Raw genomic sequence first — 27631 nt, 5'->3', positions numbered from 1 at the left:
GTGTGTGATAATATACCGTGTGAGAAATAATATATGGAAAATATTGCATAATATACATTGCCTATGTCCATCCCTAGCCAGCTACCACCCGGTTACTCAACCCTGCACCTAAGAGGCTGCTGCCCTATATCCATAGAATCACTGGTCACTTTAATGATGTTTACATACTGCTTTACTCATTTCATATGTATATACTTTATTTTAGTCAATGCCACTCCAACATTGCTCATCCTAATATTGATATATTTCTTAACTCCGGTATTTTACTTTTGGAGTTGTGTGTACTGTCGTGAATTGTTAGATACTACTGCACTGTTGGATCTAGGAACGCAAGCATTTTGCTACACCAGCAATAACATCTGCTAAATATGTGTATGTGATCAATCAAATTTTATTTGATAAATCTGATTATTGAGTTGATGTTGGAAACAAAGACAGCAAAGCTATATCAAAAGGTTATTCCCACAAGTTTTGGTTTCTGAAAACAAGAGCAATATAATAATACAACGAGATGATTCCACGAATGGGACAAAATAACCATTACATTTTCCTTTGTGATACTAGTATGATTCGGACTTCTGTATCAGCCATATGAGATTGCAGCTGGAACTGTTACAATTGCAATGCATATACAAGTGAATGGGTGATTAGTATCCATTCAAAGAACTTGAATCATTGCGCAACATTTATCACAGTATTTCACATAAAGCTTTCTTTAAGAGTAGATGTACTGCAATCTATATGATGAATATAAATTAATCTTGGTTAACCCAGAACTAAAGTATTGTGGAATTGGTCAGATGCTCGATTAAGTTCTGGGTCCATACGTATTAGGAGAAGATACAGAACGAGAATCGGAACGAAGAGCTCCACTCTCTCTGCAATTTACAGGCAAGTCAAAATGGGCCGAATGTCCCCTCTCCTTCCAAAATGTGAAAGATGCCAACACCTACAAAATCGTGATGTGTCCAAATAACCAGTGAAGAAAAACCCAAGCAACAGAATTAATGCTGCTCGTTATGTCATGCATCCCGTTGACATATCTATGATACCATTTGTTTACGTCGTCTCTCCACGAGAGATTAAATATAAATGAGCATGTGCCCATGCCATAAATGTAAATGTGTTAATGTGATTACTATGTGTAGACTCCTGAACAATGCATTCACAAAGAAACATATACAGCTAAATCATTTTGTCGTTTTAACTGTGCCATATCTTGTGATCATTTCATATAAACAATTGGTCATGCTTGGCCTAGGGATAGATTTAAACCATATCCCTTAACTCAAACCATCACAGAATGTCCTTTCATCAGAGAATATATATATTTTTTTAAACATATGAGGGTAAATTTGTAACTCAACCTGCAAAGAAATAAATATAAAATATATAACATAACTGCCTTCTTCAGAGTTTTCGGCCTTTACAATGGAAGAGAAACAGTATAAATGTGTCAGTGTGTGGCCTGGCTTCATTGTAATAGTAATATACAGTATTTGAGTAAATGAAAGACAAAAACAACAGCCTACAGCACACTACAGTTGGTATTTTGAAAGGGCAATGCTGAATATTATTTTAAAACATGAACATTGCACTAAGGTAGCGGAAGCAGTATCTACCTGGTTTGCAAGGCTTCTATACAACAGACTTTATCTATAGGCCTGGGGGCTGACAGAAGTTTTATATGTCTCCTAACTTGCGTTCCAACTCGGTGAAAACCGTTGCATTTACATGATCCACTTCATCTTCCACCTACAGAAACCAAACAAAAAGAACAGCTATAATTGACACTTTATACACACTGCATATTTATTTATATACTGCAGTTGACATAGCTCACTCTACTGCTGTACATATTCGTAGTATATATTATATAAATGAATCCGGTGTATATACATAAATATTGCATTTGGATTACTGTTAGTGTTATTTGGGTTGTTCATTGGATTCTTATGACATTACTTGATTTCTTTTTTTAAATTATTGGTAATTTTTGAACTTGTTTGACATTTTACTGCATTGTTAGGAGTTAGTAACATAAGCATTTCGCTGCACCCGATTATATAAGCTGCTAAGCTGTGTACGTGGCCAATACACTTTGATTTGACATCACAAAGCAGATGCTGTTCCAACTTCATGATTTAGTACTCACTCCATTCCCCTCTAACTCCTACTCCTCTCTCTCCATTCCCCTCCAACTCCTTCTCCCTACTCCACACTATTTCTGCCTCTGTGCGTTTCTCTCTCCTCCTCCTCCTCTTCTCCTACTCCCTCTTTGTATTCACCCTCTCACCTGTTCCACGTCATCCACCTCAGGGATGTAGAACTGCAGCATGTTCTGGATGCCATTCTTCAGGGTGACAGTAGAGCTGGGGCAGCCGGTGCATGAGCCAACCAGCTTCAGCTTCACCGTGCCGTTCTCAAAGCCCTTGAAGATGACATCACCGCCATCCTCCATCACCGTGGGCCTGTGTGTGACAGGAGGGCTTATCAGGTTAGTTTGTCATTCAACAACATAACAGGTATTATTACAATTGTTATTAAAAACTAGGAGGGACAGAAGAATGGAGAGGAAGATGAGGAGTTTAAGAGGGGAGGGGATAGGAGAAATCCTTGACAATAGCATTATTATAGTCTATATTTCATATCAACATCACTTCTATCATTTGTTTGTGGAACAACTTCAGTGCCCAAACAATCTGCCAGATTGCATTTAGCTTGAAGAGCTTCTGAGCCAAAACATCTTTATCATGACTGTGGACAAAACTTTCCTAGGATGCCTCTAGGGCTCAGATTCCACAAATGGGTCATATTGTACTAGATCAGCGTTCTCCAACTCCAGTCCTTCAGGACACATTTTTGTTGTAGCACTGGACAAGCACACTGGATTCAACTTGTCAACTAATCATCAGGCCCTGAACTGGCGGGTTTGATTTTACTGAGCCGCAGGGCACTGGTCTATGGCCCATGGCCCATGGCGTGAGGAAAAGAGGTGAGGGAGGGGCACCCTGCTCAAATGGAACAGTAATCTATCCTTCATGTTTGGCCCTGTCCGGGGGTGTCCTCGGATGGGGCCACAGTGTCTCCTGACCCCTCCTGTCTCAGCCTCCAGTATTTATGCTGCAGTAGTTTGTGTGTCGGGGGGCTAGGGTCAGTTTGTTATATCTGGAGTACTTCTCCTGTCCTATTCGGTGTCCTGTGTGAATCTAAGTGTGCGTTCTCTAATTCTCTCCTTCTTTCTCTCTCTCTCTCTCGGAGGACCTGAGCCCTAGGACCATGCCCCAGGAATACCTGACATGATGACTCCTTGCTGTCCCCAGTCCACCTGACCGTGCTGCTGCTCCAGTTTCAACTGTTCTGCCTTATTATTATTATTCGACCATGCTGGTCATTTATGAACATTTGAACATTTTGGCCATGTTCTGTTATAATCTTCACCCGGCACAGCCAGAAGAGGACTGGCCACCCCACATAGCCTGGTTCCTCTCTAGGTTTCTTCCTAGGTTTTGGCCTTTCTAGGGAGTTTTTCCTAGCCACCGTGCTTCTACACCTGCATTGCTTGCTGTTTGGGGTTTTAGGCTGGGTTTCTGTACAGCACTTTGAGATATCAGCTGATGTACGAAAGGCTATATAAATAGATTTGATTTGATTAATCTGCACCACTCGGTCATGTTGTCAACAAGGCAGCACGGTGCATTGTCCAGAAACATACATCTCTTTAATATGTATATATGTTTGAATGTTCTAGTTTTCATTGGGAAGACAGTGTTTTTATCAAAAGCAATCACTTTTGCATTACTCAACATGCTTAATTACTCACAGTGCATTCGGAAAGTATTCAGACCCCTTGACTTTTCCACATTTTGTTATGTTACAGCCTTATTCTAAAATGAATTAAATACATTTGTAAGACTAACGTAACAACATGTGGAAAACGTCAAGGGGTCTGAATACTTTCCGAATGCACTGTAACTTTTGTTTTGAGCCGAATTCGCCGATGGCTTTAAACGCTGCACCTGGCTCACGCTGGGAGGCAGCCCGGTTCCAAAATAAATGCAATCAACTTTCACCCGGTGCAAAGCACGCCTACCCGGTCACCCGGTGCAAAGCACGCCCACCCGGTCACCCGGTGCAAAGCACGCCCACCCGGTCACCCGGTGCAAAGCACGCCTAACCGGTGCAAAGCACGCCTACCCGGTCGTCGGTATCAGGGGCTACAAATATGTGTGCTATTGAGGTGGTTCTGGAGGACCAGAGTTTGAAAACTCTGTACTAGATTAACAAAATATTGTCAGTAAAACACATTCATCATACTGAGAGAATGTGCGGATTTTACCTGATCCATGTATCTACAGCAAAACATGATGAGAGTGACAGACGGATCATACTAATAGCATGTGGGGATTTTACCTGATCCATGAATCTACAGCAAAACATGATGAGAGTGACAGACTGATCATACTAATAGCATGTGGGGATTTTACCTGATCCATGTATCTACAGCAAAACATGATGAGAGTGACAGACTGATCATACTAATAGCATGTGGGGATTTTACCTGATCCATGTATCTACAGCAAAACATGATGAGAGTGACAGACTGATCATACTAATAGCATGTGGGGATTTTACCTGATCCATGTATCTACAGCAAAACATGATGAGAGTGACAGACTGATCATACTAATAGCATGTGGGGATTTTACCTGATCCATGTATCTACAGCAAAACATGATGAGAGTGACAGACTGATCATACTAATAGCATGTGGGGATTTTACCTGATCCATGTATCTACAGCAAAACATGATGAGAGTGACAGACTGATCATACTAATAGCATGTGGGGATTTTACCTGATCCGTGTATCTAGAAGCTCCTTTATCATTGAAACAATTTCATCATCATCTTCAGAGTGACCTAAGACAGGAACAGCATGTTGAAAAGTTCATAATTCCAAGAAACAAACATGCAAAAAAAAAATCGGTTGGCGGGTAGAATGAAAACATTGTATCAACCCACGGGTCGGCTGAGCACAATTATATTGCGGTCGGAAACGTTTTAAATCAAGATACTCTCTTTTTTTTTTTTTTTTACCAATCCATGAACTTGTGTTGAATTGTGTTGTGAATTTCATTAGGCTATGTTCACAGTGAGGCAGACATAGCGAAGGTTACCAGCCACGCAGCGAGACAGTGGAGCAGGTAACTCTCCCCATTAGTAGCCTATTTGTGTGGTGTTGAAACATAATTTGTCCACGTGCAGAGTTTATATTCCCTTCTGCCACACAACAATACGTTGTCAAGTTTATTTTCCCTGACTCCTAGCTCATGTGAAAATGGCAAACCTAACAGTAGAAATAATAAGAACGTTTATGATGATGAAATACAGGTGCTACCCGAGTCAAATCCAGTTTGGAAGGATTTTGTAGTCATTGTGGACAAGAAGGACAGCACGGTAGATGGACACAGTCTACAAAAGTGCAAGCAGGCATTTGTTTACAATAATTCTGTTAATCATTCCATTCATTCAGGCATCCATTTAGACCAAACTTAGGCCATATCAAATATAATCCAGTGCAGCTTTTAAAAGTTTGAGTAGCCAATAGCCTACCTAATAATAGACATAGGCTATTTTTGCAGCCTATAGCCTATGAAATTATGGGAATTGTTTAAGTTTTAATTAAACTATTGGATTATTTAAACAATCTATACACAATACCCCATATGACAAAGCAAAAAAAAGTTGCTATGAGACTCAAAATGGAGCTCAGGTGCATCTTGTTTCCATTGATCATCCTTGAGATGTTTCTACAACTTGATTGGAGGAGTCCACCTGTGGTAAATGTAATTGATTGGACATGATTTGGAAAGGCACACACCTGTCTATATAAGGTCCCAGTCTATATAAGGTCCCAGTGCTTGTCAGAGCAAAAACCAAGCTATGAGGTCAAAGGAATTGTCCGTAGAGCTACAAGACAGCATTATGTTGAGGAACAGATCTGGAGAAGGGTACCAAAAAATGTCTGCAGCACCGATTGTTCCCAAGAACACAGTGGCCTCCATCATTCTTAAATGGAAGAAGTTTGGAACCACCAAGACTCTTCCTAGTGCTGGCCGCCAAGCCAAATTGAGCAATCGGGAGAAGGGCCTTGGTCAGGTAGGTGACCAAGAACCCGATGGTCACTCTGACAGAGTTCCCCTGGAGATGGGAGAACCTTACAGAAGGACAACCATCTCTGCAGCACTCCACCAATCAGGCCTTTATGGTAGTGTCCAGACAGAAGCCACTCCTCAGTAAAAGGCACATGACAGCCTGCTTGGAGTTTGCCAAAAGGCACCTAAAGGACTCTGACCATGAGAAACAAGATTCTCTGGTCTGATGAAACCAAGACTGAACTCTTTGGCCTGAATGCAAAGTGTCACGTCTGGAGGAAACCTGGAACCATCCCTACGGTGAAGCATATGGTGGCAGCATGCTTCTTTTTCAGCGGTAGGGACTGGGAGACTAGTCAGGATTGAGGCAAAGTACAGAGAAATCCTTGATGAAAACCAGCTCAAGAGCGCTCAGGACCTCAGACTGGGGCAACGGTTCACCTTCCAACAGGACAACGATCCTAAGCACACAGCCAAGACAACACAGGAGTGGCTTCAGGACAAGTCTCTGAATGGCCAAGCCAGAGCCCGGACTTGAACCAGATCGAACATATCTGGACAGACCCGGAAATTGCTGTGCAGCAACGCTCCCCATCCAACCTGACAGATTGAGCGGACCTGCAGAGAAGAATGGGAGAAACTCCCAAAATACAGGTATGCCAAGCTTGTAGCGTCATACCCAAGAAGACTCAATGCTGTAATCGCTGCCAAAGGTGCTTCAACAAAGTACTCAGTAAAGGGTCTGAATACTTTTGTAAATGGGACATTTCCTTTTTATTTTATACATTTGCAAACATTTCTAAAAACCTGTTTCTGCTTTGTCATTATTGGGTATTGTGTGTAGATTGATTGAGGGGGAAAACAATGTAATAGATTTTAGAGTAAGTCTAATGTAACAAAACGTGGAAAAAGTCAACGGGTCTGAATACTTCCCGAAGGCACTGTATTGTTTTTTGGCGGGTCACGGATCGGCTTTCGGAACAATTCTATGCTGGTGGCGGAGAAAAAAATCTGTCCTGATGTCAGATATTGGGTGAGACTTGGAATTGATGTGGCCGGAGCGGGTGCGACTCCAAAAAGCACTCCACACTCAAACATATGAAGTATGAAGAATATGAAGAAGATCTTTGTTCCTGTCATACTCACTGCTCTCATGGTGGGTAACCCCAGTGGTTATGGGGTCTCCACTGTCAAAGAACTTAGTGATAGCATCCATGGCATGGTGCTTGATGTCCGTCCACTCCACATCATCATCTGCCTGGGAAGGGCAACACAAAACATGCAAAGGCCTGGTAAATGAACATGGCTGGGCCCCGATTCACCACCCCTCTCAAAATGTACCCTTGCACACTTTCTTGCATGGATTTAGCAATAGTGAAAACTCCCTCCTGTCAATGCTTATACAGTACTAATCCTATGCTTTTAAATCCACAACAAGGAGTGTGCAAGTGCACACTTTGGAAGAAGGGTGGAGAATTGGGACATGTATTGAATCATAAAGTTAAACTTTTGTGACATGATACATTCAGTTATTATGGTCTTATAATGGCACACCATATCCCAGAGTAAGTGGATAGGGTTGGTAAAATGAAAGGGAAGGTAGATGAGGTTTATTTATTCTGTACCTTGGTCACTGTGATGAAGTCAGGACCATAGAACACACTTTTCACTCCTTCGATTCCAAACAGGTCCCTGTGCAACCAAGGAGCGGCAACCAAGAATGGTCCATGTCAAACATTTCATGATGTTAGTATGTACAGTAATATCTATGATCTATAATCCACATGGTGCTCAGAACAAAGTGGAGATGCTCATTGCACTTTTATTTATTCTGACTCGAGGCACGCAAATAACTAACTTAGGCTAATCAGTACAGTAAACCAATACAACTAAGAAATAAATTCAGAAATGGGGTTAATTTCTCAAATTTCATTTTATTCCCTCTCCCTTGTAAATTCAATTTATTTCCATTCAAATTCCCGGTCAGTCTTTGAATTCAGAGATAATTCCAATGTTAGGTAAATTAGATTTATTTTATTCACAATTCAATACACAACAATTCCTCAAATTCCTAATCAAATCAAATTCCCTTGGGCTTTCAGGCTGACCATGTCACTGTTCAGACAGCCTAGTTATACAGGAAATGATTTAAGTCAATGATTTAAAACAAATCCTGGAGAATTTAGATTTCTTATACAAAGTGCATTAATTACATTAACCTGTTGAGTGTAGGGGGCAGTATTTTGATGTTTGGATGAAAAACGTACCCAAATTAAACTGCCTATTTCTCAGGCCCAGAAGCTAGAATGTGCATATAATTGTCAGATTAGGATAGAAAACACTAAAGTTTCCAAAACTGTCAAAATATTGTCTGTGAGTATAACAGAACTGATATTGCAGGCGAAAACCTGAGGAAAATCCAACTAGGAAGTGCCTCTTATTTTGAAAGCTCCCCGTTCCATTGCATAACTTCCTTCCATTTAAAAAGGGATATCAACCAGATTCCTTTTCCTATGGATTCCACATGGTCTGATCAGTCTTTAAACAGTGTCAGGTTTCTATTCTGAAAAATGAGTGAAAGATCCCACCGCGTCAGTGGATGGCTGGTTGTCGGCAGCGTTTTGCATGCGCCAACAGAGTGGAGCAGACATTTTCTCTCACTCCTATTGAAAAAGCTAAGGTCCGGTTGAAATATTATCGATTATATATTGTAAAAACAACCTGAGGATTGATTATAAAAAACGTTTGACATGTTTCTACGAACTTCACGGATACTATTTGGAATTTGTCTGCCCCGTCGTGACCGCTCGAGCCTGTGGATTTCTGAACATAACGCGCCAACCAAATGGAGGTATTTTTGATATAAAAATTCTCTTTATGGAACAAAAGGAACATTTGTGTAACAGAGTCTCGTGAGTGCAAACATCCGAAGATCATCAAAGGTAAGCAATTAATTTTATTGCTTTTCAGACTTTTGTGACCAATCTACTTTGCTGCTAGCTGTTTAATGTTTTGTCTGATGAAAGAGATGTCCTTACATAAACGCTTGGTATGCTTTCGCCGAAAAGCTTTTTTGAAATCTGATACGCCAGGTGGATTAACAACAAGCTAAGCTGTGTTTTGCTATATTGCACTTGTGATTTCACAAATTAAATATTTTTAGTAATTTAATTTGTATTTGGCACTCTGCAATTCAGCGGATGTTGACGAAAATGATCCCGCTAAAGGGATGGGTGCATCAAGAAGTTAACTGGGAAATGTAAAATTGAATTTCAATTCCATATATAGATATACACACATACACACACAACCATTCAAAGGTTTGGGGTAACTTAGAAATGTTCTTGTTTTTGAAAGAAAAGCAAACTTTTTGTCCATTAAAATAACATCAAATTGATCAGAACTACACAGTGTAGACATTGTTAATGTTGTAAATGATTATTGTAGCTGGAAACGGATGATTTTTAACATAGGCGTACAAAGGCTCATTATCAGCAACCCTCACTCCTGTGTTCCAATCGTACATTGTGTTAGCTAATCCAAGTTAATTATTTTAGAAGGCTAATTGATCATTAGAAAACCCTTTACAAATATGTTAGCACAGCTGAAAACTGTTGTGCTGATTTAAAGATGCAATAAAACTGGGCTTCTTTAGACTAGTTGAGTATCTGGAACATCAGCATTTGTGGGTACGATTACAGGCTCAAAATGGCAAACTTTCTTCTGAAACTCATCAGTCTATTCTTGTTCTGAGAAATGAAGGCTATTCCATGCGAGAATTTGCCAAGAAACTGAATATCTCGTACAACGCTGTGTACTACTCCCTTCACAGAACAGTGCAAACGGGCTCTAACCAGAATAGAAAGAGAAGTGGGAGGCCCCGGTGCACAACTGAGCAAGAGGACAAGTACATTGGAGTGTCTAGTTTAAGCATCCTGGAGTCGCCTCTTCACTGTTGACGTTGACTGATGTTTTGCTGGTACTATTTAATGAAGCTGCCAGTTGAGGACTTGTGAGGCGTCTGTTTCTCAAACTAGACACTAATTTACTTGTCCTCTTGCTCAGTGTATAAGCGTCACTGGTTCTCACACACTCTGAAAAGTTTATTCACACTGTCTGGTTTCGTCATGTTTACAGGTCATTGTTTAGACTCTTGCTACTATCATATTTCAATAGCTAAAAAAATACAATTCCTGTTATCCAACAGTACTAACCTGGCTAAGGAGGAGCACTCTGCAGAGCTTGGAGAGGGGAAATCCAGGGTCCCCACCCCCAACACAGGCTTACCAGGGATGAACTTCAAGCTCCGTGGGTTTGGTGTGTCCTGTGTCTGAATGGACAAGTGTCGCACTGAAACATAATGGTATGGTCAATCTTCAAGCATATTGTTCCACTAGTAAGCTTATAGGACTACTCTGAATATACTACAGGAAAAACATGACAATTGTATTATTTGAATGTGGTTGTTAAATGGTTCTTGTGTAGAAAAAAATAAAGGCCAGTTTCTCACCTACGAACTGTGGGGGTCCAGTCAGAGGCAGAAGTTGAACTTTTCTGTAGTTCGGGCCAATGCATTGTGTGTGGAACTGGTTTCTCGTGTTGATTGGAAACCTATATCAGACAGTACATGTCAGGTCATGTAGTTAGATGGTTGGAGATAAACCCACTCAGTTGAATTAATCTCAGGTTTGTCCTTACAAACCTGTCACTTCGGGATGGCCTTGAAGCGTCATGAATTTGCGACCTTGTCAACAAGCAAAGAAAAAAGATAACGTATCTAACGTTGGCTAGCTAGCTACCTATGGTTGTCTAATGTCACTGATTAGGCTTGACTATGCCGCAATGACCCGACTGCAAAACTGGTAACTGAGAAAGGTTTTAGCTAGCTAACGTTAGCTAGGTTCTCAGAAAGTTAGCTAGCTACTTCAAACTTTAAGCAATCGAGTTGATAACAGGTTTAGCAAGCTAACGGAACAATAGCCAGGCAAACAGTTGTTAAATGCGTTACTTCATATGCTTTAATATGTATACAATTTGGGAAATATAGGCTGCGCAACATGATGGCGATTAAGTTTGACAACGATGTCGCAGTTAGCTTGGCTAACTAGCTAGGTCAAGCATAGATTCCTAACGGAAATTGGCAGCCACTCGTGTTGAATTCACAGCAATACCTTCATTACGTTGACATACACAAGTAGGAATGTTATATTAGTAGAAGCTCAAACCTAAAATGTGATGTATTTCGTGACTGAATCAACCGTTGAAGACTCCATCTTATGCGGGCAGCCATTTCATTTGTTTTTAAAGTGAGGACCCAAGACACAGCTGGCTTCACATATCCTGTTTGAAATAGATTCCAATTGCTCCACAATTACCTTTTTAATCGTTAGTTTGATAAGTAAATGTTCTTATTCATTACAATAAACAAACATCAATTCAAACTATATAGCTTATAGATACTCTCGAAGTACAAATATTGTCTCCCGAGTGGCGCAGTGGTCTAAGGCACTGCCTATGTGCTAGAGGTGTCACTACAGACCATGGTTTGATTCCAGGCTGTATCACAACGGTCATGATTGGGCGGCGCACAATTGGCCCAGCGTCGTCCAGGTTATGGGTAGGCCGGCATTGTAAATAAGAATTTGTTCTTAACTGACTTGCCTAGTTTGATAAAGGTTAAATAAAAAATCTAAATGGCCAGCCACTACTGAGAATGAATCAATGATCTGTTTGTGCTGTATGCAATGATAAAAGGGGGATTTTGTTGCTGCCACTAGAGCAAAACATAGCCTATCTCATTATTTTGTAAGTGTTTCATGTAAATGTCCATTGAAGTTGCAATGTGTGTCATAGTTGGGTAAATAGTAAATTGGGTAAATAGTGTTTTGTGCTGTATTTTGGATCATTCAAATTTGCCACTACAGTTCTGGGAATTTCCAACCAAGATGTTAGACACACACATGGATGACAAGACATATGCATTCAAGGCATGACTTACACATCCATGTCCTGCAAAGCTGCAGTTCTCTCTCTGTCTCTCTCAATTCAATTCAAAGGGCATATGTTTACATTGTCAAAGCAAATTAAATAGATAATAAACAAAAGTTAAATAAACAGTAAACATTACACTCACAAAAGCTCCAAATGATTAGAGGCATTTCACCTGTCATATTATGTCTTGAAACTGTGTTGTAATGATGTGCAGATAGTTAAAAAGGGAAAATAAATCAACATAAATATGGGCTGTATTGACAATGGTGTTTGTTCTTCACTGGTTGCCCTTTTCTTGTGGCAACATGTCACAAATCTTGCTGCTGTGATGGCACACTGTGGTATTTCACCCAGTAGATATGGGAGTTTATCAAAAATTGATTTGTTTTTTCAAATTCTTTGTGTGTCTGTGTGATCTGAGGGAAATATGTGTCTCAAGTATGGTCATACATAGGAAGTGCAGCTCAGTTTCCACCTCCTTTTGTGGGCAGTGTGCACATAGCCTGTCTTCTCTTGAGAGCTATGTCTGCCTACGGAGGCCTTTCTCAATAGTAAGGCTATGCTCACTGAGTCTGTACATAGTCAAAGCTTTCCTTAAGGTTGGGTCAGTCACAGTGATCAGGTATTCTGCCACCATGTACTCTCTGTTTAGGGCCAAGTAGCATTCTAGTTTGCTCTGTTTTTTGTTAATTCTTTCCAATGTGTCAAGTAATATTTTATATATATATTTCTCATGATTTGATTGGGGCACTGTGGGATCTGTTTGTGTTCGTGAACGGAGCACCAGGTCCGCTTCTCCAGGTTCATCTCTCTTTGATATGGAAGGTTTGGGAATCATTTCCTTTTAGGTGGTGGTAGAATTTAACAGCTCTTTTCTGGATTTTGATCATTAGCGGGTATCGGCCTAATTCTGCTCTGCATGCATTATTTGGTGTTTTACATTGTACACGCATATTTTTGCAGAATTCTGCATGCAGTCTCAATTTGGTGTTTGTCCCATTTTGTGACTTCTTGGTTGGTAAGCAGACCCCAGACCTCACAACCATAAAGGACAATGGGTTCTGAAAGTTCAAGTTTAAGTTTCCAGTTCAGTAAAGCAATGTACAGGAGAGCTCTGAACTGCCACTGGGGGAACATGAGTTTATCAGCTATGTGCAGGGTGTGCTATGTAACTTAAAACAAACAGTGAGATGGCGTCAAGCGGGCCCTCCCTGTGTTTCCTCACATCTGCCCTCTGTCAGGACAAGGTGGTGCCATTTGTGTGGATGACTGACTCTGCTGAAGGAGGAATCTCACAGTGCCAGACTGAGACCGACAGTGTCTGGACCCGGAGCGTCCCCACTGTACTTCTACTGCTGCTGGTCTCTCTCACCAAACTACCAAGACATGGTCCTCTGGAGTCTACTCCCCATCTCCCTCTCCTTAGTGTCTCTCATTGGAACCTGGGTGACGTAAGTTAAACAAGAATATATCTATATTTTCTTTCTAATCTTTTATAAGACCTTAAATAACATGTACTTGAGCTACTTCACTTAGATTTGTCACATGTAAATACTGTGCAATTTTTTTTTTATAAAGTGCATTGTATATGCCAGTATTTAGTTTTTCCATTAATCTCATAATTCACACGGTCTCATGATTACTATAGCTAGGTTGACATCCAATTGGCGACAGATTTTCATGTGAATACTCAAAAATGTGCATAAAAACATTTTCCCACTAGATACAGTTGAAGTCGGAAGTTTACATACACCTTAGCCAAATACATTTAAACTCAGTTTTCACAATTCATTACATTTTATCCTAGTAAATATTCCCTGTCTTAGGTCAGTTAGGATCACCACTTTATTTTAAGAATGTGAAATGTCAGAATAATAGTAATAATAATAAAGATTTTATTTGATTTAAGCTTTTATTTATTTCATCACATTCCCAGTGGTTCAGAAGTTTACATACACTCAATTAGTATTTGGTAGCATTGCCTTTAAATTGTTTCATTTGGGTCAAACGTTTCAGGTAGCCTTCCACAAGCTTCCCACAATAATTTTGGTGAATTTTGGCCTCCTTGCTCGCACACACTTTTTCAGTTCTTCCCACACATTTTTTATAGGAGTGAGGTCAGGGCTTTGATGGCCACTCCAATACCTTAACTTTGTTGTCCTTAAGACATTTTGCCACAACTTTGGAAGTATGCTTGGTGTCATTGTCCATTTGGAAGACCCGTTTGCGACCAAGCTTTAACTTCCTGACTGATGTCTTGAGATGTTGCTTCAATATATCCACATAATTTTCCTCTCCCATGATGCCATCTATTTTGTGAAGTGCACCAGCTCCTCCTGCAGCAAAGCACCCGCACAACATGATGCTGCCACCCCCGTGCTTCACGGTTGGGATGGTGTTCTTCGGCTTGCAAGCTTCCCGCTTTTTCCTCCAAACATAACAATGGTCATTATGGCCAAACAGCTATATTTTTGTTTCATCAGACAAGAGGACATTTTTCCCAAAAATTATTTTTTTGTCCACATGTGCAGTTGCAACCCGTAGTCTGGCATTTTTATGGTGGTTTTGGAGCAGTGGCTTCTTCCTTGCTGAGTGGCCTTTCAGGTTATGTCGATATAGGATTTGTTTTACGGTGGATATAGATACTTTTGTACCTGTTTCCTCCAGCATCTTCACAAGGTCCTTTGCTGTTGTTCTGGGATTGATTTGCACTTTTCGCACCAAAGTATGTTCATCTCTAGGAGACAGAACACATCTCCTTCCTGAGCGGTATGATGGCTGCGTGGTCCCATGGTGTTTATACTTGTGTACTATTGTTTGTACAGATGAACTTGGTACCTTCAGGCATTTGGAAATTGCTCCCAAAGATGAACCAGACTTCTGGAGGTCTACAGTTTTTTTCCTGAGATCTTGGATGATTTCTTTTGATTTTCCAATGGTGTCAAGCAAAGAGGCACTTAGTTTGCAGGTTGGCCTTGAAATACATCCACAGGTACACCTCCAATTGACTCAAATGATGTCAATTAGCCTATCAGAAGCTTCTAAAGTCGTGACATAATTTTCTGGAATTTTCCAAGCTGTTTAAAGGCACAGTCAACAAAGTGTATGTAAACGTCTGACCCACCGGAATTGTGATACAGTGAAATAATCTGTCTGTAAACAATTGTTGGAAAAATGACTCGTGTCATGCACAAAGTAGATGTCCTACCCAACTTTTTTTTTTTTTTTAATAAGAAGTGGTTGAGAAACGGGTTTTAATGACTCCAACCTAAGTGTATGTAAACTTCTGACTTCAACTGTATGTTTCCATCAAATTGACTTGTTGCAGATAAAAATCTGTGTGTGATGATGTGGTGCACATAAAAACAACTTTTGCGATTCAATTCCCATGTAGGGCCTACCGAATAAAAAATACAAGTTAAATGTGTTTCCATCGCATTTTCAACTCTATTGATGGTATTCTCACAAAAATTGTTGCGTCATATAGCGAGTGTGCCTACTCCGGTATTGGCACCTGTTCTCTAACCAACAGCAAACGTATAGCCTACATTATGAGATTATTATGGATTGAAGAGCAAGATTATTTTTATTTGTCAAACTGCAGCCAAGCCTCGATGATCATGTCACCAAAATAATACCCCTCGCTATTTATTGGAAAGGATCATCAAGCTCATTACTTTGCACTTTCACCACCCTGTGAAGTTATTTCATCATGTCTTTAATCTGCGTGCTTTCCTGAGGAGTCTGTGATTTACTTCGATATGATGGTTATTATAACAATATTTGTGTTCTGTTTCCATCAGGCCTGTCATGTTTTATTCCAACATGTACTTTCTTTGCATATATTTATACTGACTCTACACACTCACATACAAGCTGCTACTCTATTTTATATCATGTCACCTTACCCCTATACATATCTACCTCCATCAGTCCAGTATCGCTGCGTATTGTAAATATGGTATTGGAACTGACCCTGTATCATATGCTAGCGTGCTTACTCGGTGTTCTTCATATTTCTGCTTATTTCTCGTGGTTTTTTTTGTATGACATTGTTATTGATTATTGCATTGTTGGGTTTTGATTTCGCAAGAAAGGCATTTCACTGCACTTGTGCATGTGACATTAAAACTTGAAGGTTGGATGAAAACCTAGTTAGTGTGGGAAAACTTTTTTATTTTTATGTTTCTTATAAAATCACCTTCATGGTGATACTGCCACCTTCTAAGCACACAGAGTCTATCATGACACAAGGCGAGACCCAGATGCAGACAATCCTATTGGATTATTAAATATTGTAAGGCAAGAGAATGGCCGTGGACAAACAAAAAGTCAAAACCAGTTCAGAGTTCAAAAGGTACTGAAGATCAGTCAGGTGGGAAAGTAGTCCAAAACCAGGAAGACTAGCAAAAGGAGAATGGGAAAACACACTGGTTGACCTGACAAACATACAAGACGAACTGGCACAGAGCAACAGGAAACACAGGGATAAATACACTGGGGAAAATAAGCGACACCTGGAGGGGGTGGAGACAATCACAAGGACAGGTGAAACAGATTAGGGTGTGACAGATGCGTGATTATTAAAACCAGGAAGTGATTGTTGTTCTAGTGATTCCAATATAAATGTCATAACCTCATCAAGATTTGTTGAAAGTGTTGTGAAAATACCCTTAGACCACCTGCATGTGACAAACAGAACTTTCCAGAAAGAACATTTAGGATACCTGTAGAGTCAGAGCCACCACCTTAGAGCCCACCTCACAACGTGCAAAACATAAACCAATTGTTTCACTTCCTACATTGTGAGACATGATTTAACCTTCATTATAAACTGGGTGGTTCATTTGAGGCTTGAATGCTGATTAGCTGACACCCATGGTATGTCATACCATATACCACGTGTATGACAAAGCATTTATTTTTTACTGCTCTAATTACGTTGGTAACCAATTTATTATAGCAATAAGGCACCTCGGGGGTTCGTGGTATATGGCCAATATACCACAGCTAAGGGCTGTTCTAGGCACTCCGTGTTGGGTTGTGCTTAAGAGCAGCCCTTAGCCGTGGTATATTGGTCATATACCACACCTCCTCGGGCCTTATTGCTTAATAGTCACTGCACAGTTATGTCTATTGTTACTAGATGTGCAGCATAAAGGAAAAGGTTCTATTCGTTCATGTAGAGACATTTGATTCAACCTTTGTTTGTCCTCAGAGGGCACACACAGTACAGTCTGGTACTTTCTTATTGACACTGGTTGACTGCCTGTAAAGGCATTCACATATATGGATATGAGTGGCTTTGTAACAGGGCTGCTAATAATATTCTAACCACGTACATCTGTGTACTTTTGCTTAGTCACCCACATCAGTTCCTGGTTACTTATTGATCCTCAAGGTATTCAGTGTTCATTAATGGGAGCGTATATTATATCATATTATACATTGAAAAACCATACATGCTAAGAGAATTAGGCACTTTAATCATATCAAATGAGTGTGTTTGTTTTGTTGTTTCAGGTATGGCCTGGCGTACAGCTATGACCATGTGTGTTCCCTCAACAACTGGTGCGTTGTGTTCTGTTTGTGAGATTTCCTACAGACCATAGTGATTGGTTCTTTCAGCCAATTCCATATCAATGAAATACATTGTTTTAATGTAACACAAGCATACAGATGTAGGATCTTAATTTGATCACCTTGTTGCAGGAGAACTTTCCTGCAGTGCAGGAAATGATTAACATGTAGTGTATTTGAGGTATAAATAGGCTTCGAAGTTTGTCATTTCCACTTTTACATTTCCGACTTGATTTTCTCTTACGAAAAATATATCAATCCCTACATAAATGACCATTAATTATAATCCACATAATATTTCACATTTACTGTTGCTGCAGGATTATTTTCCTGCTGTAGCAAACTGGCTCAAATTAAGATCCTATACATCCGTATTTCTAAAGCAGCGTTGTTCAACCCTAGTCCTGGAGATCCACAGGGTATGCAGTCTATTTGTTTTAGCCTAGCACCAACACACCTGATTAAAACTAATCATCAACTTAATTAGTTGAATCAGGTGTGTTGCTGCTATTGGGCTGTAACAAAAGTGTGCATGTCACACCCTGTCCCCTCCAGGACCAGGGTTGAAGACCACCATAGATAAAGAGAAGGTCTGTAAACATGATTATTTTCTGTTTTCAGGGCCCCTGGGAACCACTGCAGAGACAATACATCAATAGCTTGTTGTCAAGTCCCAACCATAAGGTAACCATAGACTACTATATCAAGGTTGGGGTCAACTAACACTATTTCATCTCATTCAGTTCAGAAAATGAAATTAAAATTGGACCTCCATTTTGAAGTTTGTGAATGTACTGAGTTCACATGGAATTTTAAATGGAATTATAATTTGTTCAATTCAACTCTGTTCAATTCACGTCAGAACACGTGTCAGCTTTTAAGAGACATTCCTAGAATGTTCTCTGTCATCTTAATATTATTGTCACTGGGTAATTTCAGTATGATGTGAAATAATGGTGTCTTACATATGCTTTGGCCTTGTGTTCTGCAGCTCGAGTGGAACAAGCTTACCAGAAAGCTCATTGTTCACAGCCACCTTTAATGCGGGTTCATTTCTGTGTAAGTTTGTAGTTGCACAGTTTGCTCACCCTACAGTAGACATCCACAGGTCATACTGGATCTCAATGCACTCTGCAGATGTCTATACTGATACAAATATTATAGTATTAGAGTATGTGCTCATAATGTACTTAATGTTATTTTACCTCAAGGTCACCCTTAAAACGGTTTGGTATGTCAGATTTCTTATCGAACGTGTTTGTCCTGCTGAGGAAACATCTACCAAAACCAAAGTTTTAACGAGTTGATTGTAATTAAATTACACAACAATAACAACCATATAGTCACATTGTTTTAGATCAGATGTGTTATTGCACATAATGTAATAATGTAATAATCATCTTAGGAACATTTGATCAATTACCCTATGTTATAGATGCATTATAATAACCATTTTTTAGTTATGGTGTTCTGTATCTTCCACCATGCTCACATCTTGGAGAGGAACAGTGTCCACTCCATGCTCAGTAGAATCGCCCTGGTGTTTGGTGGAGTGGCGGCTGTCGGGGCCTTTGTGGCTGGGAACTGCAACGTAAGTACTTTCTGCACATATAGTGTAGTTTCATCCTTACTCAGGGTGTCATGCAATTCACTATACGAATGTGCTTAAAGAAAAAACAAGGGTGTATAGTACACAATACTGCAAAAATGAATTCTGCTTGTAGACAGCGACATCGAGCAAGTAACGTTTCTGACACAGAGGCCCCTCAGGATGTTTGTTGTCATTGTCGACAGGGCGAGAGTGGGTGAAGTGTAAGGACAAACGTAGTAGTCTGGCACGCAAGGTTAGACAGAACTTCACATGTATTAAAAAATATTTTAAATCCAGGAGTATACTTAATATCTAGGTTAGAGAAAGACACAAAGGTCTATCAAGTTTAAAGTGTACTTCGAACTGACACTCTACTGACTCTGACAAAGCACGTTAAAAATATCTCCTGAGTTGCGGTTCAATTAAATCTTGAATTGTGAACAAAGAGAGGAGTGGCAGTAAAGCAAACAAACACCCATGACACAATTGGTTGGTTTGTTAGTGTGTGCAGACATACCTACGGATGGCCGAACATCAGTGGAAAGTACAATAGAAAAATAGACATGTCAATGTGTACCTTTTTGACATTATTTCATAGACGTAGACAGAATTCACGTTTTAATTATTTCAAGTTTGTCAGATGTATTCTTCAGAAGATCATGCACAGTCTTTTGTCTCTTCTTTAGGAAAGGTACTGGTAACAGCCCAGCTCGCACATTTGGTTCCTTGGAAGTTGTGGGAACGTATGTTTTTGGTTTCACATTGGTTGTGTGAACGAAGCTATATGTATGTTTCTATATGTTTCTTTACCTGTAAAATGGAACGTTTTTTTTAAATGTTCTGAGAACAGAAGTAAAAATGTTGCCTGTTCTAGGAACATTTATTTTTAGGTTGCAGGGAGGTTCTGAGAATGTTTTACTCTGGTTCCTTGAAAGTTTTCCTAGGAGGTTTTGTTAATGCTCTGAGAACTGAAATTATAGGTGATTTGGAGTTGTTTTTAAATAACTTCCTTAAAACATTCAGTGAATGTTTTAATAAGACTTTTAATAACACTGCTAGCTTATTTGGGGGTTAACTTTGTTGAACTCCAAGCACAGATAGGACACATGGAAATGAATTTCCTCTGAAATTAATCATGCAAACACATCTATTTTTGTATTGTGACACAGCATCAGTGAGATTCAAACCTATTGTATTGAAATTCCAACAGAATAACCTTGTTTCTTAACGTTGTCTGAACTATTTGAGAACATTCCTAATGTCAAACCAGTTGGGCAACGTTCCTAGAATATTACCTAGAATATTACCTAGAATATTACCAAAATTGAAATTAAATGGAACTATGTGTGAACTTTTAGGAAACATTCTGTTAGAGTAATAAAATACCAAACCAATAATGCATTTTTTTTGTCCTTCAATGTGTTGAATGTTCCAAAGTCAAGCAACCATCCTGCACCATTCTCAGAAAGTTGTGGGAAGGTTGTATGCAAAATAATCATAGGACAACCACACTCTCACCAAGCTCTAAGAAACATATGTTTCTCAGAACGTTATGTGCTAGCTGGGAGGTATTTTCTCTGGCTCAGACTTAGATTACAGCTAGCTGGAAGGTATTTTCTCTGGCTCAGACTTAGATTACAGCTAGCTGGAAGGTATTTTATCTGGCTCAGACTTAGATTACAGCTAGCTGGAAGGTATTTTCTCTGGCTCAGACTTAGATTACAGCTAGCTGGAAGGTATTTTCTCTGGCTCAGACTTAGATTACAGCTAGCTGGAAGGTATTTTATCTGGCTCAGACTTAGATTACAGCTAGCTGGAAGGTATTTTCTCTGGCTCAGACTTAGATTACAGCTAGCTGGAAGGTATTTTCTCTGGCTCAGACTTAGATTACAGCTAGCTGGAAGGTATTTTCTCTGGCTCAGACTTAGATTACAGCTAGCTGGAAGGTATTTTCTCTGGCTCAGACTTAGATTACAGCTAGCTGGAAGGTATTTTCTCTGGCTCAGATTTACAGTGAACTCTTTTCCTCTAACAGACGTTCCCAGAAAGTTTGCCGTCATTCAAACATGTCCGAATCGGGCACATAATTCCAGTGAACTGTACTCTTCCCCTTTAGCAGAAGTTCCTAGAATGTTCTGTCACCCAAACATATCCACCATTGTAGAATTTGAGTATTGTGTGACAAGTGCTTTGGCTTTGTGTTTTGCAGCTCGACTGGAACAAGTTAACTAGACTAGCTAAATGTTAACTTGTCTTAAGCCTCTCCTCCAGCCAGGGTAACTGATTACCTGATTTAAGTGTAACCTGTCTGTCCTCTCTCCTCCAGCCCGAGTACCTGAAGCTGGCCCATTACCTGGGGGCTGCGGTGAGCTTCCTGTGTATCTGTTTCTATAGTCTGCTCCTCACAGTGCTCACAAGGAAGTGTGTTCTGACCCAGATGGAGTGGTTCCTCTACCCTGCACGGGTCACCTCTACTGTGGTCCAGATCATTGTCACCATTGGCTGTATCCTTTCACCTGCACTTGTACTATAACCAAAGTCCTGAACCCAGACTCTTATAACCAGCAATGTTGTGGTAAAAACAAAAAGGTGGTTAAACACTGAAGTAAAGTAACTCTCTCTATACTTTGGATACATTTTTCTGGAAAAAGTGGATAAAAAAGGTTTGTGTTTACCCTTCACTACATAACTGCTTATAACCCCTGAATCTGTCAAATTGCTGGGTGTGCATACACTCAGGAAAATAATATGGACAATACAATGCACGAATAGGAGTGTCCACTTCCATACAACTTCAACTTTGCAAACACTCACAGGCCCTGAAAGACACAGTTCTAAGTGGTAGGGGATAACAACAAGATACAGGACCTTGACAGTGAGGATGTCTATCTGTGTGTTTACCTGTTTACTGATGTGTAATGTTTTAATTACTGCCACGTCTTTTGCCTTGTAGAGATTGTATTGCCTTGCGAAAGTATTTGGCCCCCTTGAACTTTGCGACCTTTTGCCACATTTCAGGCTTCAAACATAAAGATATAAAACTGTATTTTTTTGTGAAGAATCAACAACAAGTGGGACACAATCATGAAGTGGAACGACATTTATTGGATATTTCAAACTTTTTTAACAAATCAAAAACTGAGAAATTGGGCGTGCAAAATTATTCAGCCCCTTTACTTTCAGTGCAGCAAACTCTCTCCAGAAGTTCAGTGAGGATCTCTGAATGATCCCATGTTGACCTAAATGACTAATGATGATAAATACAATCCACCTGTGTGTAATCAAGTCTCCGTATAAATGCACCTGCACTGTGATAGTCTCAGAGGTCCGTTAAAAGCGCAGAGAGCATCATGAAGAACAAGGAACACACCAGGCAGGTCCGAGATACTGTTGTGAAGAAGTTTAAAGCCGGATTTGGATACAAAAAGATTTCCCAAGCTTTAAACATCCCAAGGAGCACTGTGCAAGCGATAATATTGAAATGGAAGGAGTATCAGACCACTGCAAATCTACCAAGACCTGGCCGTCCCTCTAAACTTTCAGCTCATACAAGGAGAAGACTGATCAGAGATGCAGCCAAGAGGCCCATGATCACTCTGGATGAACTGCAGAGATCTACAGCTGAGGTGGGAGACTCTGTCCATAGAACAACAATCAGTCGTATATTGCACAAATCTGGCCTTTATGGAAGAGTGGCAAGAAGAAAGCCATTTCTTAAAGATATCCATAAAAAGCGTTGTTTAAAGTTTGCCACAAGCCACCTGGGAGACACACCAAACATGTGGAAGAAGGTGCTCTGGTCAGATGAAACCAAAATTGAACTTTTTGGCAACAATGCAAAACGTTATGTTTGGCGTAAAAGCAACACAGCTGAACACATCATCCCCACTGTCAAACATGGTGGTGGCAGCATCATGGTTTGGGACTGCTTTTCTTCAGCAGGGACAGGGAAGATGGTTAAAATTGATGGGAAGATGGATGGAGCCAAATACAGGACCATTCTGGAAGAAAACCTGATGGAGTCTGCAAAAGACCTGAGACTGGGACGGAGATTTGTCTTCCAACAAGACAATGATCCAAAACATAAAGCAAAATCTACAATGGAATGGTTCAAAAATAAACATATCCAGGTGTTAGAATGGCCAAGTCAAAGTCCAGACCTGAATCCAATCGAGAATCTGTGGAAAGAACTGAAAACTGCTGTTCACAAATGCTCTCCATCCAACCTCACTGAGCTCGAGCTGTTTTGCAAGGAGGAATGGGAAAAAATTTCAGTCTCTCGATGTGCAAAACTGATAGAGACATACCCCAAACGACTTACAGCTGTAATCACAGCAAAAGGTGGCGCTACAAAGTATTAACTTAAGGGGGCTGAATAGTTTTGCACGCCCAATTTTTCAGTTTTTGATTTGTTAAAAAAGTTTGAAATATCCAATAAATGTCATTCCACTTCATGATTGTGTCCCACTTGTTGTTGATTCTTCACAAAAAAATACAGTTTTATATCTTTATGTTTGAAGCCTGAAATGTGGCAAAAGTTCGCAAAGTTCAAGGGGGCTGAATACTTTCGCAAGGCACTGTATGTGTAGGTTCCTATAAGCATAAACTCGATGAGGGTATGCCATAACCTGTCACCCAACAACTACTGTTCCCCCCTCCTTGACCTCTGACCCCTCAAGACACCATCTTGTTTGTACAGGAGGAATACCTGTACAAGCACTCAGCTGCCGTGTTTGAGTGGATAATGAGTGTCAATCTGGAGCTGTTTGAGCTCAGCTTTGCTGTGGAGTTCTGTTTTTTCTCCTCCTCCATGTTGTCCACGCTGCTGGTGAAAAGAGATGAGGAGAAGCCTATCCTTCTAGCCTGAGGAGAGAAGATGCTGGGCTGGCTACTGTAAGAGACACTGGGGTCTAGTTCATTAGACATGAAATGGAAGAAACCGGTCCGAAACAGAGAGAGATTAGCTGGACCTGATTGCCATTTTAAAACATTTTGTTACGGTGTGCCTTAATGACACGAGCCAGTAGTTTGCAAACTTTTCTTTGTTGTGACAGATCTAAAGCTTGTGGAATTGGACCCACCAAGTAAAGGGAACAATTGTTTGTAACCAGGACCCAGTCTGGCTGCGATCAAAAACGACTCTGAGTTGGCCACGACCCACCGTTTGGGAAACACTGACGTAGGGGCATCATGAGGATAATATATCTGACCTTTGACTTTGCTCCCGGACCAACTCTCATTTTTGAGGATTATTTATTTATTCTATTTTTTTTTATCAGGGCTGACATAGTTCTTATGCAGCCCCTAAAGAAAAACAGAAAGAGGAGTTCTTACTGTCACACCAAATCAATGTACTTCGTATTGGGGAGTATTTCTGGATGCTTTCAAAAGGGAAAACTTGATCCTACAATCTTCATTGCCACTGATGAACCAATACCAGAATACCTCAGCATTTGAGTAGTAGTCACTGTAAGCACTAAAGTCACTATTTCTGTTCCTAGGTCCTGAATTGATCAAAGTGGCATTTACCATTTGATGGGCCATGGAGAATGTTCAATGATGTTTGTTAGCTCTTTTTTCAATATGTTGTCTATTTGTGTAAAACATGACATCTTGGTGGCATCACTGTGCTATTGAAGTATACCAGTTAACAACAACATAATTACTTGTTGTATAAAAATGTAATTGTTTGCAAAGTAAAGTATTGAAGGGTAATGTTGCGACGGAATCTAAGCCCAATAATCTCTTCTGACAGCCTTAACATTAAACAGATGATCAAGTAGCTGATGTGTTTCTGGGTGGCGAGAAGAGAAGCCAGTGATGATTGTAAACCTGCGATACAACAGGTGTGAAGGAGGCAGGTGTGGCGGTTGATTAATGAACAGCCATCTTTGTATTTGTGATAGATCATTCTGAAAAGCTTTCTGGAGGCAGAACAGTTGGTTGTACTACTGCATTCCTGTCAGATGAGAGAAAAACCAAAACATAAACAATCATTTATCCAGAAACAATGTGACTGAACATTTTATGAACAGAACAAATTTCTTAGCAAGGTGTCATACTTTGTTCCCTTCTTCTTACTTATGTATTCGGTCTCCTTTTCTACAGTGTTCCTAATCAGGGCTTTTGTGCAATGATGATTGACTTTTACAACAACAACATATCATGGACTACATGGTTACATTTTAACAACGTGGTACAGCTTTATTTTTTAAGATAAAGAAAAAGTGACAAACTGACTCTCACCAAGATTAAAAATAGACAAAAGCAATCCAGCACACACTGGTTGAACCAATGTGGAATTGATGTCTGTGCTCAGTGGGTTAATTCAGTATGAAAATAAGGCTAGAAATATCCCAAGAAATGTCATTTGCCAAGCATAATTAAATAATAAAACGTGTCAAATGTGTATTTGCGATTCCTCTGCGGTACTGTCCCTTGACATTATGCACCTTATGACAAGATCTGGTCGTCACAAGCCACTGCATCTCAGTGCAAGAGGTGTCACTATAGTACCTGGTTCGAATCCAGGGTGTATCACATCCGGCCATGATTGGAGTCCCATAGGGCGGTGCACAATTGGCCCAGCGTCGTCTGGGTTTGACCGGAGTAGGCCGCCATTGTAAATAAGTTTTTGTTCTAAACTGACTTGCCTAGTTAAATAAAGGTTAAATAAAACAATGTAAATCCTTTCAAGGGATACTTCGGGATTTTGCCAATGACGCACTTTCTCTACTTCCCCAGAGTCAGAGGAACTCATGAATACCATTTTTATGTCTCTGTGTCCAGTATGAAGGAAGTCAGCGTTGGCTCGCAAAATTACTTCTAACTAGCATTAGAGCAATGGCTGGAAGTCTATGGGTATCATAGACATCCAGCATTAGCACAACTACCTCTACCTTCATACTGGACACAGAGACATAAAATGGTATTCACGAGTTCATCTGACTCTGGGGAAGTAGATCTCGGGCATCATTGCCAAATATCAATGTATCCCTTCCAGCTGACATATCACAACCTGGTCTCAGAGCATTTCGTATTATTCTGTACGAGATACTTAGTACTATATGTTACATTTCGTATGGTATGTATTACTATGTGAATGTCCATCACACAATTAGCATAATATGTTATGAATTACAATAGCAAAAAGGGTTAGGATTAGCTAACAAGCTAAGTAGTTGAAAAGTTCCTAAAATACTTAAGTTGTCCGTGAGGAAATCCCAACTCGATACTATTATCTTTGACTCCAAAACTAACAAAACAAAAGCAAAAAAACTATAAATGATATTCAGTTTTAGTTTTTTGGGGGGGGGGTTCTAATTGGGTTTTCAAGCTTATGAATCTGGTGGGAGATTGACTTTATCATTTTAAAGGTAGACTCAACAAGATCAGTACGGCAGATAATGGGCGTGTTTGAGTGGTAAGGCTCAAGCAACCAACTGTAGGCGAAAGTCAAAGAGTGAAGTCGGGGGAGGTGCATATGCGACAGCCAAAAGTCAGACACCAAAGTGGTTTTCCAACAGCAAGGCTCAGATCAACATGACAGTGTTGCCATTGTTTATAAAAAGGTTTTCTTGATAGTATACTGTTCATGTATCTAACCCCCACATCACCTTCTCACAAACTGAAATCATAATATTTATATTATCTGTGTACACATTGTACATCAATCAGTGAGAGAGAGCCTCAAATATAAAATTTATTTGTATATATCCACTGTAAACAAAACACCCTAATGATTGCAGTCAACATGTAAAGGAAGTAATGCTGCTTGCTTAGAGAGTAACACTTCCTACTGAGTCGGCTCACGCCATGGCTAGAACCCAGGACCTCTGCCTTGCAAGCACACGTGACCGCCCTCCGGAAATGTCTTACCAGTTGTTGCCATGTGAAAAGCTAGCTATTGGCTGGTGTAAGTGGGGACACTTCAGGCATACAGTGCCTTGCGAAAGTATTCGGCCCCCTTGAACTTTGCGACCTTTTGCCACATTTCAGACTTCAAACATAAAGATAGAAAACTGTATTTTTTTGTGAAGAATCAACAACAAGTGGGACACAATCATGAAGTGGAACGACATTTATTGGATATTTCAAACTTTTTTAACAAATCAAAAACGGAAAAATTGGGCGTGTAAAATTATTCAGCCCCCTTAAGTTAATACTTTGTACTTCTGGCTGTGATTTATTTAGAATTCAAGGCATGTTTAACCAGCATGGCTATCACAGCATTCTGCAGCGATATGCCATCCCATCTTGTTTGGGCTTAGTGGGGCTATAATTTGTTTTTAAACAGGACAATGACCCAACACA

At 40.1% G+C, this 27631-nt stretch overlaps 2 protein-coding genes across 2 annotated transcripts; one reads left to right on the top strand and one right to left on the bottom strand.

The window, feature by feature from the left end:
• Nucleotides 1–375: 375 nt before the first annotated feature.
• zgc:110319 (NifU family protein) lies at nt 376–11519 on the bottom strand. The gene is made up of 8 exons (XM_021614180.2): nt 11382–11519; nt 10667–10767; nt 10371–10506; nt 7782–7848; nt 7303–7414; nt 4858–4921; nt 2297–2471; nt 376–1755 (listed from the first exon to the last, which is right to left on the bottom strand). The coding sequence occupies exons 1-8, from the start codon at nt 11444–11446 to the stop codon at nt 1684–1686; spliced, it is 792 nt and encodes a 263-aa protein (XP_021469855.1). The 5' UTR covers nt 11447–11519; the 3' UTR covers nt 376–1683.
• Nucleotides 10382–25326, top strand: LOC110530866 (transmembrane protein 150A). Its single transcript, XM_021614159.2, has 8 exons — nt 10382–10519; nt 13389–13598; nt 17671–17718; nt 18349–18411; nt 18719–18786; nt 19188–19318; nt 21645–21822; nt 23998–25326. Exons 2-8 carry the CDS (start codon nt 13534–13536, stop codon nt 24183–24185), a joined length of 741 nt encoding a protein of 246 aa, XP_021469834.1. The 5' UTR covers nt 10382–10519; nt 13389–13533; the 3' UTR covers nt 24186–25326.
• Nucleotides 25327–27631: the final 2305 nt, after the last annotated feature.

The sequence above is a fragment of the Oncorhynchus mykiss genome, chromosome 1, assembly GCF_013265735.2.
Source record: "Oncorhynchus mykiss isolate Arlee chromosome 1, USDA_OmykA_1.1, whole genome shotgun sequence".
NCBI classification, from domain to species: domain Eukaryota; kingdom Metazoa; phylum Chordata; class Actinopteri; order Salmoniformes; family Salmonidae; genus Oncorhynchus; species Oncorhynchus mykiss.
Note: the sequence above shows the minus strand (reverse complement) of the source record. Positions and strands in the feature narration are given on the sequence as shown.